This window comes from Euwallacea fornicatus, chromosome 14 (genome assembly GCF_040115645.1).
Source record: "Euwallacea fornicatus isolate EFF26 chromosome 14, ASM4011564v1, whole genome shotgun sequence".
Lineage (NCBI taxonomy): Eukaryota > Metazoa > Arthropoda > Insecta > Coleoptera > Curculionidae > Euwallacea > Euwallacea fornicatus.
Genome location: NC_089554.1, coordinates 4449281 through 4468101, shown reverse-complemented (window position 1 = coordinate 4468101; position 18821 = coordinate 4449281). Strand labels below are relative to the sequence as shown.

The window sequence follows — 18821 nt, the reverse complement described above, 5'->3', positions numbered from 1 at the left end:
GGCTTTTCAGCTCATTAACAAACTGTTTTTAAGCACTGTGTTCGCGTATCTCGTCTGGAAAACGTGCCGAAGAAGACCGAGATCGATTCTTCAAACACGTCTACAAAGTCTTTCTTCGGACACTGCCATTATCGACGAAAAAAGCGGAGGCGTGATATGTAGCTGACAAAGCGACAATTCTGTGCGCTACGTAGAAGTCGACAGAGTCACCACCGTGTGACCTAATGGTAGGATTGTCTATGTAGCGCATAGAATTGTGGAAAGCTATTTTTCGAAACCAGTTACCAACAAACTTATGACAATTATTTACTCAATAAATAGTGAGCAATTAAGGATATGGTGTTCAGGTTGAGAGAAAATGGACAGATGCATGGCTTGTCCTCTATTTTAGTACCTAAAAGCTCAGATGTAGTGAGATTTGCCGGAGTAGTTAAGGTGTGCTTATATCAGTGAAAGTCAGGTTGTTTTTACTATAGTCTGTATGGTCAAGCAAGTATTATATTTTTTCACAGAATTGCGAAACTGTGTGAAGTGTTTTGCTGCATTGCGGAAATCGTTCCGCAAAGAGCTGAACTTTTTGAGAAATCCGACAACGAGAAATCGCAGATTTACGGGTTCACCGTTTTTTTCGTGCTGTTAGGAACTTGGAAATAAACTGTTGTTCATGATCACAAACGGGTCAAAGTATTTTTTGGATCGCTTTTAGTCTCGCGATTTCAAAAGAGCATTTGGTGTCCATTTCATTAAGTTTTTACTGAAATAATGGAATTTAACTTCAACGCGTTCCATTTGTGTTGCGCAGGATTTCAACGTACTTTTCACGATTCATGGAGCAATCCTCATATCTTAAAAACCGCTTACGTGATTTATTTCAAATTAGGTCCATTTGAGGGTCTTTATATTGTGACTGTGATTTGGTCAAGATCAATTCGTGTTGCCATTGGCCTACGTTCTTATGCTAAAGAATAGGCGTCAATTTTAAGAAAAACATTTATTACGGCCATTTAACCGCATTTTTTTACACTTCATGAAAGAGCATCGTCAGAAATTCCCTGGGATACAATATTATTGAAATAGGATCGACCATCTTTGAAATGTGAAATTTTAAGCGCAAATCCTTAATTTAACACGCGAGTTATTTAAACTCTCTTATTCCTGGCGTTAAACAAGTGCAAAATGACCCAAATAAATTATTTTTAATGATTTAAAATCGTTTTAATAAATAGTGTTAAATGAGCAGTTTCTAAGATGTGGAGGGAACCCCATGAATCGCGAGGCGCGCCGCATCATCTTGTACCGTAAGTAGGTAATTGGGTGGTATGTATTGAAGATTATGAATCTAAGATAATCATACAGACTTTAGTAGCCTTCTGAAGGTAGACTCTTAATAATTTCATGCATTAGTATACTAATTCTAACTCTAAAATATTCAATCCTAAATTGCCATGCATGAGTGGGTTCTTCATAAGTTCGAATAAATAGGCATATTAGAGAATGGACCAAACAGTAAGCGAATTTCATAGTGTTGTGATTTAAACTAGCCATCGGTAGTTGTTATTAGAAAATTAGCCAATAGTTAAAATCAATTTGTTACATAAAATGTAACTAACGTTTTGGATGTGTCTAGAAGGATCAAAATCCAATCGTTACTGACCCTTTCAATTCGATTGCACAAATAAAATCTCCGAAATCAAAATGCTTATTAGACACTTCCCAAACACTGGGTATAAGGTGGGCAGTGGCTACAGGAGATGGAGAAGAACTAGTAGAACACTTTCGCAGTATTTCCTAGAGAGAAATCGAATGGTGACCTACCCACACAGATAAATCTAGCGGTGGGTTACAGCTAAGGGTAGGTGGGTGGAGAGAAACGCGGTTCACTGTTAAGAACTATGTCTCGTTAGATACAAGTCAAGGTGGTAATCAAGTAATCCGCCGTTTAGCGTTGTATTCTTGCTTATGTACCCGCCATTATACATAAACACTTTCTTTTAGGCATTGAACTGACATCACAGTTTTCTGCGTATTTGTCGATATCTTTCTAACACGTGAATCATTAGTTTTTACCAATGAACCTTAACTATACATAGTTAAGGAAGTTGTTTGTGACTTTCGTACAAAAGAATGTTCCAGCTTAGGCTGGTGCGAACGTAATTATCCAGCTCAACTATATATCTTAAGGGTCCTTTGGCCCTAAGAAAAGGATCAAACATACTTTTGATCCCTTGCTCTGAATCATTAGCCGAGACCACAAAACACTGCGAAAGTGTTTTATTCCCTTTGCTTTATCTCCTTTAGGTACCGAGATTCTTCATCTCAACACCAAAATTTACCCACCGCGTACATAAAGTATATAAGTTAAACTAAGCGAATAATATACGAAAAATATTCATAGATTCGGTTGTTTTTATAATGAATTTAGTTTATTAAATACTTAATACTTTAATTGAAATTTTGAAGTACCTATCGGTATCGACATTTTTAAAAAGTGGGTACTGAAGATTACTTTATGATTAAGTTATTTTTATTCGTTCTTATTGATATTTTGCTTTGCGCTCAGGGTCAGGATATGCAGCTAAAAATGCTTACCAAAAGCTACAGACGTCTCAGTTTTACTGCTGCATCCTGACTAAAAATCTAGGCATTAACATTATGTTCCGTTAAAAATAATAATAACAAATGTTAAATAATTTTTAGTGTGCTCTCTAATTTTTGTATTTTACAACTCCAATTTTTTTATTTAAACCTAAGGAATCGCCTCCTAAAATATATGCACACTCTTCCCGGATACCCTGTATAAAAGAGTGCATATCATTTATTTATCAGAGCATTATAATGAGTCTTATCGCAATGTTATTAGGTACACGAATGTAGATATAATTAGATTGTAAATTTGTGAAGACAACTCTGTAAATATAGTTTATGCCAATTTGGTCATCTGCATTAACATTAGTAATTGTTTACAAGACATTAAACTATAACGGTAGCTCGTCAGGTGAACTGACAATAAAAGATAGACTTCTTTTTAACATCGGAAATAGAGTTAGCAGAACCCTCGGTGAAGCCGTAATTTAGGAAAAATTAGTCATAAATAAATAGGGTTTGATAGTGATTAAATTATGGTATTATTAGATAGGTAGGGTTACCAATTATAATAATACTCTTTAATGAAATTATAGTGACAAGTTTTTGGTACTGCCTAAACGAAATTTAACGAAAAACTTTAAAAAATATTATAGATATAATATTACACTAATAAAATAATATAATTTAGGAGAAATTTGTATATGGTCGAGCCGAAAATCGCGATAGGTGAATTTTGTTAAATACGTTCAAAAATGCTTTATTATAATAAAAGGGGACGCATTGTGTAACCGTTGCCAGTTATTTAATAAAAGTTTATCAAAAATTTATTTCTATTGTTTGAATTTTTTTTTCCTTTAAATCGCTTTGATGAATGCAATCATGACTTTTGACAAACTTCCATTGTTAGCACTAATGATAATATTTGCCAGTTGTTAAAATTCCCTGCTACTCAGTCCTACTACGAAGAATCTAAATTAATCATCAATTTCCTGTTGAAGGTAATTGCGCTAGCGTATCAAAAGTCCCGATAATTTTGCATGAAAGCTTGTTTTAAGAATTTTTATATTTTTTCTTTTTCGTTGTATTCGGCAGGAGCGACCTTAGCAAATCTGCCTTCCTGGACTAAAAAATTGCCGACCGGAAAAGTCCGCCTTTCTGGGCCGTCATTCAACCGCCCCTTAGGATTCTATTGATATGGGGAAAAATTTGGTATTTTCTAGGAGTTTTAATATGCCGCAGCGCTAGTGTGAAATTGTCTCTGGGTTTCGAGATTTTTCGAGAAATGTAAAATTGGTCAAAACCATCAAATCAAAATTATTTCTTGAACGTCGCCCGACCGAGAATATGTTTAGAAGAGCTGCTTCCTGCACTTTCGAGACTCGCTTTCGGCTCGTGCGGGAATCTGGTTGGCTCGCCCTGCAAAACTTGTTTTTCGCTCTTGCAACAAAAATAACCATCGTTGCGAGTGGAAAAAAACTTAATTGTGCTGTGAATTGTCTGTACATGTCTGTCGATAACCTTTAAACTGTCTATAAGTTGGGGGTTTTAAAGTTTTCTCATTCTCGCACTCAGTACGGACCCTAGGAGTAACGAAATTGGATGACCGTCCAGAACTGGAAACCAGAAAGGGGGCAATTTTTTGTGGGGGTAAGGGGGCGGTGATTATAAATTTTGCTCTGGGCGCCAGACTTGTTAAGGTTGGCCCTGCTTGTACTAATTACCTTAACTATACGTAGCGTAGCCCAACAACAATGTTTTGCTGTGAGTCATAAAACTAAACCTTGTAAATCTATGAAGTAAAAGCAAGCTTAAAATAATTAACAATGCGGTATACTTTAATGAGTTTAATAGTACAGTACACTACGCAAACGTTATGCGCAGACTTGAGATATCTTAAACGGTTGTGAGGACCTGTAGAATTGTACTAACAGTTGTACATTTTGAGGGATTTTAGTGATATAATTTTCATACTACACTACCTGAGTTTCTTTATAAGAAAAGATTATGATGTGTTCAGGGTATATTATATAGAAAATGCAAATTTCAATCCAATTTTTTCAATAAATAAAATCTATTTTTGCGGAAATATTGCAAAATAATGTCTGAGCCATAGCATTAGTTCTTGAGCAAAGCAACTGTCATGGTCAAATGACAATGGGGATCATTCTAAAAATTAGATATTAAAATTACTTTCTGAGATTTTGGTTCAGCAAAAAAAGGTAGGATTTTTAGTACAATGTGTAGTACAATTTTACACATAATGCAAGTAGACAACCCTGCAGCAGATTTCCGTCATAGTGGTGCAGGAAACCGGTCAGAGTCGCCAACTAAATACCAAATTTTCTATTCCGTGACTGTGATGTTTCGGTGCGAATAACGTTCTAATTTCAGACATAACATCCGTCATTAATCATTCAGTGAGAAATTGTACTACTAACGTTAAGTAACTATTCTTCACTAAATTAGTGATTTTATAAATTTTTGCTGAAATGGGGAAATCGGTAAGTAATTAACGCAAAAAACTATTGTTTCAAGTTCTACAGTTTTTAGTTTAGTGGATGTATACTGTACACGAAGAGAGGGTTTCTATAGAAACCTGCTACATGTAACGTATTAATTACTACTTCATTTTACGGCAGTTTACTTATTGCTAAAAACATTAAAAATAATGATTTAGAAAATATACGTAATTCTGGCGATTTGGAATAAAATATTTAGGAAGTATACTAATCGTATCTGTCTACGAAGTTCCCTCTTTCCTTTATTTTTTCAAAGTTCAATTTGTTTTTTTGATGACATTTTGGTGTCGGCAGCACGACAAGTATGACTTTTTGAGGTAAATTTGGCGGTTTTAGTATTCAAAATGGAGGATAGGTGCCATTTTGAAAAATAAATTTGTATAGGAGGTCATCACGTGAAATGTCTTCAAGAGTAGATTGTGAAGTAAAACAAGGATCGTTTGATGGTTATTTGAAAAACTTTCAGGCCTATGTCATAGTTTTTGATGGATTATTGCGTGTTAAAGTAAGTTGAAATTATACAACAACGCAACCCCCTCTTCGATATACTTCGTTTCTTAAAACGGCGTCCATCTGTTACCTTCTAAATTAAGGCCACTAAATTTACATCAAATAGTAGCAGTTTAGATATGGTTGTTACATTTCCAATTTCAGAAAAAAAGATTAACGCACTATTAACTTATTGACTATACTATATATCCAAGTGATTGCGTAAATGAAAAGATATAATAAATTTAATGATTTAATAATAGCAAATAATTTATTATATGATTGACAATGTTATTTACTTTCGATCATTTTCACTATCGTTGGGCAATAGAAATTTTCATTTCTTTCCATTTAAAAACATACAGATAACTACGCAGTGAGAATGATAAGAAAGCGGAAGAAGAAATATTGGAAATTTCGAAAAAATTTTGGCCTTTACCGATTTACATTTCTATCCATCACCTAGAGAACCTTTTTAAACGTTTTATTACAAACCGCCGATGGTCGAATGCGCCGTATGACGTCAAAACAATACCCTCTTCGCTGGCCATCGTTTGCTAGCCTCATTAATTTTGACATATTTTTTGAGATCACATCTGTCAGCAACGAAATAGATTTGATGTCATCGGCAAACAGTTTAACTGGAACACTTCGAGTATTTTGGACTCTTTATATTCCTGATAAATTTTTATAATTCTCAAGTAACTTCGTAGCGTTTAAATTACGAGAAATTCCAAGCGTAAAAAACAAATTTTTGATTGTGATTGTTTCTTTCAGCCTACGGTGTTTCCAGCAGGAAATTTTGATCCTGAATCAGATGCCAAAACGTTAAAAGAAGCTTTCAAGGGTTTTGGCACAGATGAGGAGGCAGTCATTGATATATTGGCAAGGAGAAGTAACCAGCAACGCAGAGAAATTGCTTCAACTTTTAAAACTATGTATGGAAAGGTAAATCGTGCCATCCCCGTAAGGAAAACGTAATTGTGCACAGATCCATTATAATTTGGAGAGATTCGCAATAAATGAAATAGGAAATCATCCGTTAAGTGTGTATTACCCATTTACGAAATTATTGAAGAGAGAATGGTTAATTGGTCCTGAACAGACCATTATCATGAATTTGTATATGCGAGAATACCGTTTCCAAACTGTTAAATCGATACAACAGCAATAACTAAATAATTTATATAGACACTATTATTAACCAGACAAGTTCTTATTTCCGTTATAATACAAACATAAAATTCTATAGAAAATATAATTTGAAGTGACCACAAAGGAGCTTAATTTATAGACGTATATACGAGTATTACTCATTTCAAAACCTTCAAAGCTAGGTACAGGTACCTCTCTAAGCTTATCAAATTATTTTTCCACAGGACCTTCAGAAAGAACTCAAATCTGAATTAAGAGGCAATTTTGAGGATGTAATGCTCGCCTTAATGACTGACCCAATTGAATATCAAGCCAAAGAACTACACGACGCTATTAGCGGACTTGGTACCGACGAAACTACTATAGTTGAGATATTAGGCATCCACAATAATCAGGATGTGGTTAATATAGCCAATGCCTATGAAGGATGTAAGCATAGGGGTTTGCAATTGCAACAAGGTTGTATTTATGATCGATTTTTCAGTGTTTCAGACGTCACTAGAGGCCGACATCAAAGGAGACAGTTCAGGGCATTTGAAACGGTTACTAATCTCTCTTGCCAACGTAAGTTGAAGTTAATTTCATTGTTAACTCTAGTGATTAGTAATCTTCTAAAAGAAAATAAAACTCTGTGCGACAATAATTACTATCCTATGCCTAAAAATTTAATGTTCACGAGACTAAAACATGTGACTAAGAAAATTGTCACACACTTATCATCTGATGCTAATAGGCAATTGGGAGTATGAAGCACTTGATTGTCGTTTATATAATTGATATTTGCATGTACTGAAATTTTGTAGAGAAATAATTTTAGATTCGTACAAAACCGTCATTAATGAAAGAAGTATAGCTCATAGGAAAATCAATAGAAAAAAAAAGATAAACAGAAGAAAAACTGGAATTACTCTTTCTACAGGGTGTTCCATAATTTCATACGAATATTTCTGGGTGTGATACTTTAAGTTATTTTATAAAGAAAAGTTCATATGAACATATGCCCACAACGCCCCATTTTTTTTGCTACAAGGTGTTGAAATTTTTCTTTTCAAACCGTCACTTTACAATTTTTCCGAAAGTACCTTAGATATTCCTTTCAATTTCGATGTATGCTAATGAAATATCGTATTTGAATAAGATAAGTAATTCTATTGCTCAACCAATGACGTCCCTACCTATATGGCTTCTGACTTTTTCATGTAGAATTGACCAGCCTAATCACAAAAAATATTCACACGAAAAAATGTCAGTGGTGCGCCACGTTTCGTAAATAATATTGGATGACATGTATACAGGAACGCCACTGATTGAGCATTAGAATTACTTTTTTTATTCAAATAAGCAACTTTATATCCTGTTAACACATAAGCATTATCAGAAATACTTAAAGTACTTTCTGAGACGTTTAAAAGTAACGAATAGATAAGAAAAATTTCAACACCCTGTAGCTAAACATTTGAACCGTTGCAGACGTATGCTCATGTGAACTTTCCTTCATAGAATGATCTGAACAATCACACCCTGAAATACTAGCACAATACTAAGAAAGTCTCTGTATGTTCAGGCTATTAAGGCTTTGTTGAGAAATAAAAAATATTTTTCAGGGTCATCGAGATGAATCAGAGGAAGTCAATGAAGATTCTGCGAGAGGTGATGCTCAATCTCTTTTACAAGCTGGGGAATTGTTGTTTGCGGGAACCGATGAGTCTGTTTTTAACATGGTATACTTCACATTATTTGTTTAAAAAATTTGTCCCATTATAAAGCTCTAGATTCTGTGCCAAAGAAGCCGTCCTCAATTGAGACGAATTTTCCACGAATACGAGAACATCACCGGTCACTCCATAGAGCAGGCCATAGAGAACGAGTTTTCAGGGACTATCAAGGATTCTCTATTGCAGCTGGTGCACTGCGTGCGTGACCCAGTGGACTTTCTAGCCACTAGGTATATTTTTGCTTCGTTAGTTCATTTTTTTTAATCAATGCTCTTTAGGCTTCATGATGCGATGGCTGGAATAGGAACAGATGACAAAACTCTTATACGAATAGTTGTGGGAAGGTCAGAAATTGACCTCGAAGAAATAAAAGATGTTTACAATGCAAAATATGGAAAGAGCCTAATTGAGAGGATTGAAGTAAGTGATTCTTCTTTATATAGAATTTGTAATTTTTTGTTATTCTGATAATAACGCTTTATTAATAAACTGATGATTAGTTCAATAACTACAGCTATTATCGTATCGCGCTTGCTATTAGTGTTTTACTAAATCGTTAGGTTTATTCACAGTAAACTAGGATACAAATTATTATAGAGATCACCTGTGTGACACCTAGTGATAATAAGGTGTTTAAGAATTTAATGATGATCATAAATCTTTATACGTAATTCATTTTATTATTTCCAGCAGGATACTTCAGGAGATTATAAACGATCACTGTTAACCATTGTGGGCTGATTCCTGTCAATATGTTTTTTTTTACATATATTTGCTATTAGTTTGCTGTAAGCTTACAATTCGCTTAGTATGTCCAAAACCGAAAATTTTTTAAATGGTTTAGAAAAGTGCACTTACAGTTAAAAATTATTGTTTAGATTATAAAATTATAGTTTAGATCTACCTATTATTAAGGTTAGCAAATAAAAGGGCACTTAGAAGCCTCTTTAGGAGTAAGACAAATTTACAATTTCTAAAATTTGTATAAATATTTTGCTAAGTTTGTTAAATTCTTAAGAAAAAGCATTTGTTGTCAACAATAATAAATTTAAGGTACTTAAAAAATAAATTTTTGTAACAGATATTTATGTAATTAGTGATAATAATGTGATAATCGTAAAATTTTGAATAAAATAACAACAGTTATGCACAAATCCCTGCATAGCTTTCATGCCTGTAGATACCTACATTTCATAGATTGGAATCATACTATTAAAGCTTTTCTGCATTAGAACAATTTGATATTCCAGAGTGTTACTTCAGCTCAATTATCTTTTTCTCAATGAAAAAAAAAAACAACGTACACTTAAAATTTTTTTTTCTAATGATTCCTAATCATAAAACTTGAGATGCCCAGTGTACCCTATTTTGGTAAACTGGCAAAGTTGTGGTAGAATGATATGGATTAGCGGTTTAAAGGAAGTGGACAGCTTCCGGGGAATTGGGTGATATGTAGTCTCAAACAGGTTAGAGTGATTCCTACGTGACCTTGAGGCGAGACTGCGCCCAGTGGCACCGTCAAAATACGGTTACGGAAAGGGCCATTCCGACGCTTTTGTCCAGAAAAGTACCAAGGACAGAAATATTATAATAGAGGAAACAAAGAATTGGTTCCAAGAGAAGAGCAGTTTCATTTATAATTCGGTGATTAATATGTATGCCTGTTCTTTTTCGCATTTAAATTCTCATTTATAATATCTACACGTTAAAGAGAAGGTTACACCGAGGAAATTTAAGTAGGTATGCAGGTAAAAAAACCTTCATACGAATATATCTCAATGTATAAGAATAATAAAATATATTTTTTCTTGAGGTAGGGACCAAGATATATATATGTATGTGATTTTAGAAGAACAGACATCCAAATGTAAAAATATCAGAGTTTGAGAAGTAGCATAAAAAGTCGAACGATTAGACTATTGGCTAAGGAAATTTATTACACTAGGACTGCTTACTCATAAAAAAGATAATGACGTATTTACTTTCCGAAAAGGAAAGTCTTAATTTACCAACTGACCAATCCGAATATTCCGAGTAATGTTACCAATACGCGCAACCTCGCCAACAGCTACGTCACTAGTAATCTTTATTACTCAGTGGAAAACAACAGAGAGGTTAACGTAAAAGTAAATTTATTTGCTTTAGCTACACATACGAGGCCCGTTTAAAATTTTCATATTACATCCATTTGTGTGAAGGATTGATGAAACATGCACGTGGATTATGACAAACCGAAATATTGCTGTCTTGCGGCCCCATTTTCCGAGGATGTGATACATTAAATGCCTTGTTTATATCCAAGACGTATAACGGAAGGGGGTCTAATTATCATAACGACGTTACACTTCTGCAAATTTAACTAGAACAGGCACATATGCAATAATGCAACGTTTTGACTTAACTTGAATATGTGTGAACTTTTCAAAAAATTCCGACATATCTTATTGTAATATAAGGTTGGACATACTTTCGCACTGCTGGGACGTGGCCAGTAGAAAAGGCACATTGCTAATTTACGATTCATGGAGGTTTTTTTCTAATAACAATAACCAGTACATTCACATCCTCAAATATTCTACTCGATTTGCCTTTCAATGAGCACCGAAAGTTCATGATAATCAAACATAATGAAAGTCCTTTAGATAGAAGCACAATCTTGGGTTATCTAACCGACATTCTATTGTGACTGGAGCCGAAATAAAGGATCTTTGTGTTGAGCATACCCAGCATCTGTCGGTTCTTTTATTTTCCTGTGTACGTACCAGACCTATTATTAGCGATTTTTTTTCAATATTAAGGTTGCAGCTGAACTTTTGGGATGATGATTGTCCTGAGATTTTCTTTGTATAATGGTGAAAAGGTGAATGGAATGATTCTATGACTAGTCTCAAAATAACCGAACTCATATGACACAATTGTCATTGGCGTGGTCATTGCACGTAGACCTTTAATCTCAATGACATGCTACATATTCAATATGTAATTTGTTGAGAATAGATTCTGTACGAAAAAAAACAACTATTTTCATTGCAATGTTAACTGAAATTATGAAATATTTCATTTTTATAACAATTTTCTCTATCCTGAGTTTCTCACGAAATTTAATAACTTTTTGGATTTGCCTCGTAAAGTGGGATATTATCTTTCTTGCTTCGACTCTTGGACGTTAAGCTCTATCATATTCTGTGTCACCCATCAGAACGTCAGATTTTCAGTAACTTCGGCACCATCAGTTCGGACTGTATTTTTGCAGTTTGTGTTTGTGCCACTTTCTCACACTTTTACCAGGTTACTAGACGAATTTCTTAGATCTCGCTTCACGTAAGGAAAATTTAACACTTAATCATCGTTCATTATAAATATATCTCACTGTATGGTAGAATTTTATGATTATTCATGAGATCCTTGATAACAAGTTGTGGAAGGAACGCTTGTATTTACTTGCATTCATTAGCAACAGCACAAAAACTAAATATTTTTTCATAAAAATAACTAGAACAATTAAGGTGTGTCCGCGTTCATTGATTGAAACATTGTTAACGTTTATATTTAGGATCAGAGGAGGCTCTAGTTGTCCGAGGTATCATCTTACCAACGTCGATCAAGAGAACAGTCCACTTGATTAAAAAATGAGTTACAATCCCTATCAGCCGGTAAGTGATTTAATGAAATGTGAAAACACAAGTCTGTTTGACTATGAACCTTATTATAAACATAATAGCGATTTTTTTGGTTAACTTGTTGCAAGCTTTCCGGTGTTCATTAAAAAATTTGTGCGACAAATAAATAATTGCATAATGACTGGAAAAGGTGTAATTTTTTTTTATGAAACGTTTTTAAGAGCCAAATTATAATTTTTTGCTGAATTTAAACCACAGATTAATTTTTACAAAAACGTTAAAATCTCGGTTGAAGTAGAGTCCACGATTTTGGGCAGACTCTCAGTTTCTATAGAAACTAATTTCATTTTAATATTTATAACACTGACATTGTACCATTGTTTTTGTTGTGCCAGTGTATGCACGAATAACAGCTTTTTTTCGCATCTTTTGGATGAGAATAATAATTATTTTTTTGCCTGCCAATAAGATACACTTTACTGTATATATAGGGTGTTCTTTTCGACAAGAGTCATTATAGGACTTACACAATTTGTACTCCAATTTCTTTAACATGCTATGATTTAGGTCACTTAATAAAACATGCCACTCACCCAGTTTTTTCCTTTACCATGCCAGGGACAGAGACCAGAAGCTCCTTACCCCCAACAAGGCTACCCTACACCAACTGGGGGAGCACCATATCCCAATCCCTACCCTCCTCTCAATCCCAATTCACTCGCATTCAGTAGTGGAGCACCTTTGCAAATGCCGCAACCCATGCCAATTCCCTCGTACCCCGCTAGTGCTCCTCCATCTTCATATCCATACCCACCAGCAAATAATCCCTCTTACCCACCTGCTAGTGCAGGTTATCCTCCATCAATCTATCCGTCCTCTGCTGGTGCAGCTTCTCCTACAAACACAAGCCCGTACTGTCCAAGTTCTAGCCCTTATCCGCCCAGTTCCCGTCATCCCTCTACTGGTGCTGTCCCTGGGAGAGACAGTTACGAAGGACCTAGACAGCCGTATGGGGGTATTAGTTATACTAGTTCTGGACTTTCCAACAGTCCTCGACAATGTGCCGGGACGAAGGTATTTTTGTGTTTGTAATGTTCTATTTTTACAGACAAAGGTGTCTGAAAGCAAGAAAATCTCTTTAAGGTTTTCCCCGTTCTTTCCAATAAATTACTTTTAGTTTTACCTACTAAGTGGAATGAAGTTATTAACTTAAATTAAATAGATAAATATATTAAGGATTAAGTAAATTAGAAGCAAAATTATGGAATATTAGTGGGATTGGGTCTACATATATAACATAAACGTATTATGAAGTAGTTACGAGAAGAAACATACTTCCAGAACACTTGATATGTCCATTGTCCAAAAACAAATTCTTAAATTTTCTACGTCATTAACATTTTTTTAAACACTGTTGGTCCACTTATAAATAACTTTTTCTGGATTGGATCAGTATTACTCGTATTCAATCCAACAACGTTTGCAAGAAATTGTCCGTGTTCACAGAGGACCCCCACGGTAGTTCCCGCCAATCCCTTCAACCCAAGGGCTGATGCCGAAATCTTGAGAAAGGCTATGAAAGGTTTTGGGACAGATGAGAAGGCCATCATCACCGTTTTGGCCCATAGAGTCAACGTGCAACGATTGCAAATTGCTGTTGAGTTCAAAACTTTATATGGGAAGGTTCGTATTGGAAAGCCCTTTTAATTTTTTCATATTACTTATTTTATGTAGAGTAAGGCCTAAAAATATTCGGACGCTTTTTTTTGTTAATTTTGCGAGTCCTTATTCAAGCATATTAGTTATTTTATTATTTTACATCAAAAATATCTTCATTAATCATTTATTTAGGGGCAAATCTTAATAACATACTTTCCAGTTCAAAGTCCAAGCAACAACTAAATGCGCTACAAAAATATTCGGACGTTATGTACAAAAAAATGACTCATAGTAGAAAAATTTATTTGTTAGGCATTTGTTATGAATTTTTTGCTTGCTGAATGCAGATACCTCAGAATAGATTTAGAAATAATATCCATAATGGGTCGGATGCAAAACAAAAGTAATGCTAATTAAGATACAAGGCAATCAGCGATACTTCATTACGAAAGAGGTAAATCCCATAAAAATTTTGGGGAAATGCTCCAATTAGGTAAGAGCATAATTGGAGAGATATTATAGTCGAACGTTACAAAAATGAAGATAAAATACCTTCGAGGAAATAAACAAATAGGCCGAAATAGTTAAATGATAACGATAACCGCTTCATAATCAGATCCGTTAAGGAAACCCCTTGTGGTAGTGTTCCATAAGCGAATACCCTATTGCAATATCATTCAAATTAATAGTTAGTACTGAAACCATTAGTCGGTGTATTAGCAACCATGAATATAACTGCAGAGTATCTAGGAAAAACCCATGGCTTAGTAGTAAAAATGTAAAAGTTCGGTTAAATTTTGCTAATGAATTCGTTCCTAGCCAGATAATTACTAGAATGATATAGTTTTCTGTGATAAGGTTAAATTTAACATTATTAGCTCAGACAAACGTCAAGTGATGTAGAGAAAAATAAATGAAGAAATGCAAAAACAATGTCTTCGTCCAATGGTAAAACATGGTGGAGGTTCGGTTTTGGTATGGGGGTATTTATCATCAGAAGAAGTCAACGAATGAGTTTTGTAGATTAAAATGTGTAGTTAAACGATCCAAGAAAAAAATCAAGGACATTTGCGGAAAATAAGGGCATAGCGCCAAGATAATGATCCAAAACAGTATCCGTATTATTCGTCTCGTCGTCGCCACGTTGCTGCTATGTCGTCCTAAAATCCTTAAACTTATTCCGGATCACAACCCAAGAGAAAAATTACTAATTATTATATAAAAATTTATTATTTTAAAGAACAATTTAAAAAACATAAAATAATATCGAAAAGGGTATTCGAAATCAAGTTGCAGGAAAAATGAAATATTGTGTTTTTTATGCAGATCTCTAAATAAATAATTCATGATGTGAAAAAAAGTAATATGTTTAATTAGAACTTGTAAGATCTTTAAAAAGGGTGCGTCCGATTATTTTTTAGATAAACTATACATATACAGAGTGTTCTAGAAAGGGAATTTTATGTAATATTAGGCTTTAAGTTTTTTCTTGAGTTGTGGCATTCTTAAAAACCTTATTAAACTGAATTTCGTACCAATGCTTTTGGGATACCTTAGTTTACCCGGACGTACCCTGACGATTAATTTCGTAATTCCCTCAATACTTAAAAAATAATAATACGATAGTACACAAATTCAAACTTTTTTCCCGTAGGATTTAATCAAAGACTTAAAATCAGAAACTACGGGAAACTTCGAGAATTTGCTGGTTGCGATGATGACCCCATTACCTGAATATTATGCCAAGGAACTGCATGATGCCATGCAAGGAATAGGAACAGCAGAGAATGTTTTAATTGAGATACTATGCACCAAGTCGAACCAAGAGATTATGGTGATTAGACAGGCCTATCACTCTTGTAAGTACTTTATTTTTACTATTATTTATTTACTAAATCGTTTTATACTATAGTTTGGTTGTTAAGTGTAACAGTCCATTAATTTGGCCTTAAGATTTTGATGAAATTTTATATCAACTACTCCTTCTAGTGTACTATCGACATTTGGAAGAAGATCTCATGGGAGACACCGCAGGCACTTTCAAAAGGCTAATGGTATCTCTCTGCAATGCTGGAAGAGACGAAAGCTCCGTGGTTAACCCGGAATCGGCCAGAGCCGATGCTCAAGCTTTACTTAGAGCCGGAGAATTACGACTTGGCACTGACGAGAGCGTCTTCAATGCTATTTTGTGCCAAAGAAACTGGGCTCAACTGCAGATGATCTTTCAGGAGTATGAGAAATTGACAGGTATAGTTACTGTATACCCTCTTAGTCTTCCACGGTCATTTGAAATTAAAATTCGTGTATGTCAAGTATTTCTTCAGTGAGGATCGGCTTCATAATTTGACCCAACAAATCGCGCTGTGAAATATGTTAAAAGTGTTTAAAATTCGATGGTTCTGTAGGGTATCTCAATAATTATTGAGGGTAAAAACCCACTGATAACGTGAAATATAAGCAATCACCTTGTATATCCTCCTATTCGCGCGACTGTCAATATGGAAGAAATATTCCATGAGAATATTTGTTCTTAAAAGAGAATCACTATTTGCAGCGTACATACTCTATATTTTTCTGTTTAGGTCACGACATTGAGAAGGCCATTAAAAATGAGTTTTCTGGAGACGCGGAAGATGCTCTATTGGCAGTAGTGCGTTCGATTAAAAACCAATCTGCATTCTTTGCCAAATGTTTGAACAAAAGCATGAAGGGTTTGGGCACAAACGACCGAGACTTGATTCGTTTGGTAGTTACCAGATCGGAGATTGACATGGTAGAGATCAAGAGGGAGTACCAGGAGCGTTACGGAGAGTCTTTGGCTGATGCGATTAAGGTGCGTTAGTTTAGAAATTGTGTCAAAATTTCAATAATCGTTATGAAATTTTATAATGATATCGTGATTGTGAGAATCTAATATTCGGGTGAGGATGCTTTGTGCTAATTATTGTGGTTTTTTAAAATTACGGGTAAAGTTGTAGTCGAGGCATTGAGACAGGTAAGTCTTTAGTAAGCGGATATTAAAAAATATCTGTGAGCTTAGGTGAGAAATTTTTAATTGGTTAATGCGTCGCCTTATATTCTTTGAATACACTGCGACAAAAACTACTAATTTTGTGTATCTCATTTGTGTTTTCGTGTGATGTGCATATTTTCAAACGTTTAGAACATATACAAACAATGTGGGATGGCAAAACTGTTGAAAGTTGCTAAAGAATATGCGCCATAGGAATTGTGCAGGTCACACAAAGAGAACCCAAGTAAATAGCAATATTTACCGCACTTTAAACCGTATATTTCCCCATGATTTTAAAATATATCCAGCACTTCCTTCTACAAGTCTTGTATCCACATTTTGCTCTAAATTCATTGCAAGAAGAGATATCGACTGTTTCAACGGTGTTGGGACACCCTGTACAGTAAATATGGCTTTGACACAAGTTGATGTTTGGTTTTTTAGGGTGATACTTCTGGACACTACAAGAAATGCCTGTTTCAATTAATTGGCGAGCCATATTAGGAAAGTACGTTTAACCGTCTCGAGAAATATTATAAAAGTTGTTATACTGAAAATTGTGCATTTAAACATTGCAAAAACTGTGCTGAATATATGTGTTTGTTGTTTGTATTGTCCAATATACTTTAACAAAAATTTTATTTTTTGATGAATTTATAAATTTATATAGAAATGTTTAAAGAATATGTTTTTAGTGAAAATGAATTGCTCTTTTAAATTTGAAACATGCAAAACTATTCCACTATGCAGTACTTATTGTTCAATTAAATTTTCTACTGTTTATTAATTCTGTTTTATATAATGTTATTCTGCCTATAATGAAAAATAATAAAAAATTGTTTGTTTATACGAATTTTTTTTCCTTGTTAAGATCTCCCTAAGTATAAAAGACGTTCTATTAGAAGAAAATACAGCAGAAACTCTCTCCTAAAGGCGGCTACTCGCTACGCTACAACGTCTCAATGTCAGATGTTTAGTGGTAATGAGTATCCTGCAAAGTTTGTTCATCATCCGTTATACAGGGTGTTTTCAAAATATACAGCACAAATTCAAACAGATATTCCGCGCGTCAAAATAAGAAAAAAATCCTATAAATTTGTATATGCATAGCTGTTAGTAACGCGTAGTGAATTTTCGCATTTACCCGGTCTTGCAATTTAAAAATAACATCCTGTATAGTATCTACGGTTTTATTAACTTTACATACTTGTCTAACTGATATCATTTGTATTTCAGGGCGAATGTTCCGGAGATTATGAGAAATGCCTGCTGCATCTTACTGGGGACGCTTAAATTATTAGTAACTATATTCAAAAAGTTCCATTTATATAAATCTATTTATCTACTCAATATTTTTAATTTGGGATATACATCAACCTTAACTCTACAAAAAAAATTTTTAGAACTCACATTTTAATATTGTTCGAGCTAGTAGGCATATTTTTGTATATAGTTTTATAGTGTTTGGGGTCGTTTTTGTCGTGAAGCAAAAAACACATAGTTAGAAGAAAGCGAGTAAGAAAATTCTGATTATTTACAGTTAATGATACCGCCTCTTCACTGGGTTCTTTTCATAAATGCCAAAATTGTTCTTGTAGAACTTTCGATACAATAATGTCCCTGTGTGTGATGCAGAAACATAAAGTTCGATGCTTTGATCATTAACTGTTAAAAAAAATTCGTTAAAATTACTACACGAACTATGATTTAAATACACATGGATCTTGACTGGTTCTTAGAGAAGTTCTTTCAGTCCATTTATTATTTAACTCAGTTTCCGTTCATTTCAAATATATGAGACTAATCTCAGGATCAGGCCTATACGTTGCATGTCATTCACTCAAAATGCCAACAGAAAGACGTTAATGTGATAGAAATTTAAGTAAAGGATCTATTAACTTTGCTTATGAAAGAAGTACTATACTTTTATACTGTTAAAGCTATTCTTGTGTCAATTTTATATAACAAAGGCTAAATGTGAACCTTAAATTCTTAAAATAAAGCTATATACTTCATATTTGATATTGATTATTCATATTATTATTTTTTTGTTTTATATTTCATA

At 34.1% G+C, this 18821-nt stretch overlaps 3 protein-coding genes across 9 annotated transcripts in view; all 3 read left to right on the top strand.

Annotated features, from left to right (window-relative positions):
• The window catches only part of LOC136343393 (uncharacterized), a 44452-nt gene extending 41039 nt beyond the window's left edge, over positions 1–3413 (top strand). For all 4 annotated transcript variants that reach the window (XM_066290087.1, XM_066290086.1, XM_066290088.1 and 1 more), the window contains one exon: positions 34–3413. In XM_066290087.1, the coding sequence (XP_066146184.1) occupies positions 34–166 (133 nt within the window). In that variant the 3' untranslated portion in view covers positions 167–3413. The remainder of the gene's footprint in view (positions 1–33) is intronic.
• A 1464-nt stretch (positions 3414–4877) lies between these two features.
• On the top strand, positions 4878–9618 carry LOC136343280 (annexin B9-like). Of its 2 annotated transcripts, none has more exons than XM_066289896.1 (8): positions 4878–5087; positions 6372–6542; positions 6974–7178; positions 7234–7313; positions 8354–8470; positions 8522–8694; positions 8743–8884; positions 9158–9618. In XM_066289896.1, the coding sequence occupies exons 1-8, from the start codon at positions 5076–5078 to the stop codon at positions 9203–9205; spliced, it is 948 nt and encodes a 315-aa protein (XP_066145993.1). In that variant the 5' UTR covers positions 4878–5075; the 3' UTR covers positions 9206–9618. The 2 variants fall into 2 exon arrangements, with proteins under 2 accessions (XP_066145993.1, XP_066145992.1); XM_066289895.1 differs by having other exon boundaries at positions 9155–9618.
• Positions 9619–11625: 2007 nt separating this feature from the next.
• On the top strand, positions 11626–18771 carry LOC136343403 (annexin B11-like). 3 transcript variants are annotated; one of them, XM_066290108.1, is made up of 8 exons: positions 11626–11785; positions 12018–12117; positions 12703–13158; positions 13591–13767; positions 15398–15602; positions 15733–15990; positions 16326–16576; positions 17993–18771. In XM_066290108.1, the coding sequence occupies exons 2-8, from the start codon at positions 12094–12096 to the stop codon at positions 18047–18049; spliced, it is 1428 nt and encodes a 475-aa protein (XP_066146205.1). In that variant the 5' UTR covers positions 11626–11785; positions 12018–12093; the 3' UTR covers positions 18050–18771. The 3 variants fall into 3 exon arrangements, with proteins under 3 accessions (XP_066146205.1, XP_066146204.1, XP_066146206.1); XM_066290107.1 differs by lacking the exon at positions 17993–18771 and adding an exon at positions 17201–17605 and having other exon boundaries at positions 11627–11785; XM_066290109.1 differs by lacking the exons at positions 12703–13158; positions 17993–18771 and adding an exon at positions 17201–17605 and having other exon boundaries at positions 11627–11785.
• The last annotated feature ends 50 nt before the right edge of the window (positions 18772–18821 follow it).

Bases quoted from the DNA above. Each gene is read 5' to 3' on its own strand.
- LOC136343280 (XM_066289895.1), top strand. The intron at 8,471-8,521 runs GTATACTTCACA...ATAAAGCTCTAG, and splicing joins ATGAGTCTGTTTTTAACATG to ATTCTGTGCCAAAGAAGCCG. The intron at 8,885-9,154 runs GTAAGTGATTCT...TATTATTTCCAG, and splicing joins GCCTAATTGAGAGGATTGAA to CAGGATACTTCAGGAGATTA.
- LOC136343403 (XM_066290107.1), top strand. From the start codon at position 12,094: ATGAGTTACAATCCCTATCAGCCG. The intron at 12,118-12,702 runs GTAAGTGATTTA...TTACCATGCCAG, and splicing joins GTTACAATCCCTATCAGCCG to GGACAGAGACCAGAAGCTCC. The intron at 15,603-15,732 runs GTAAGTACTTTA...TACTCCTTCTAG, and splicing joins TAGACAGGCCTATCACTCTT to TGTACTATCGACATTTGGAA.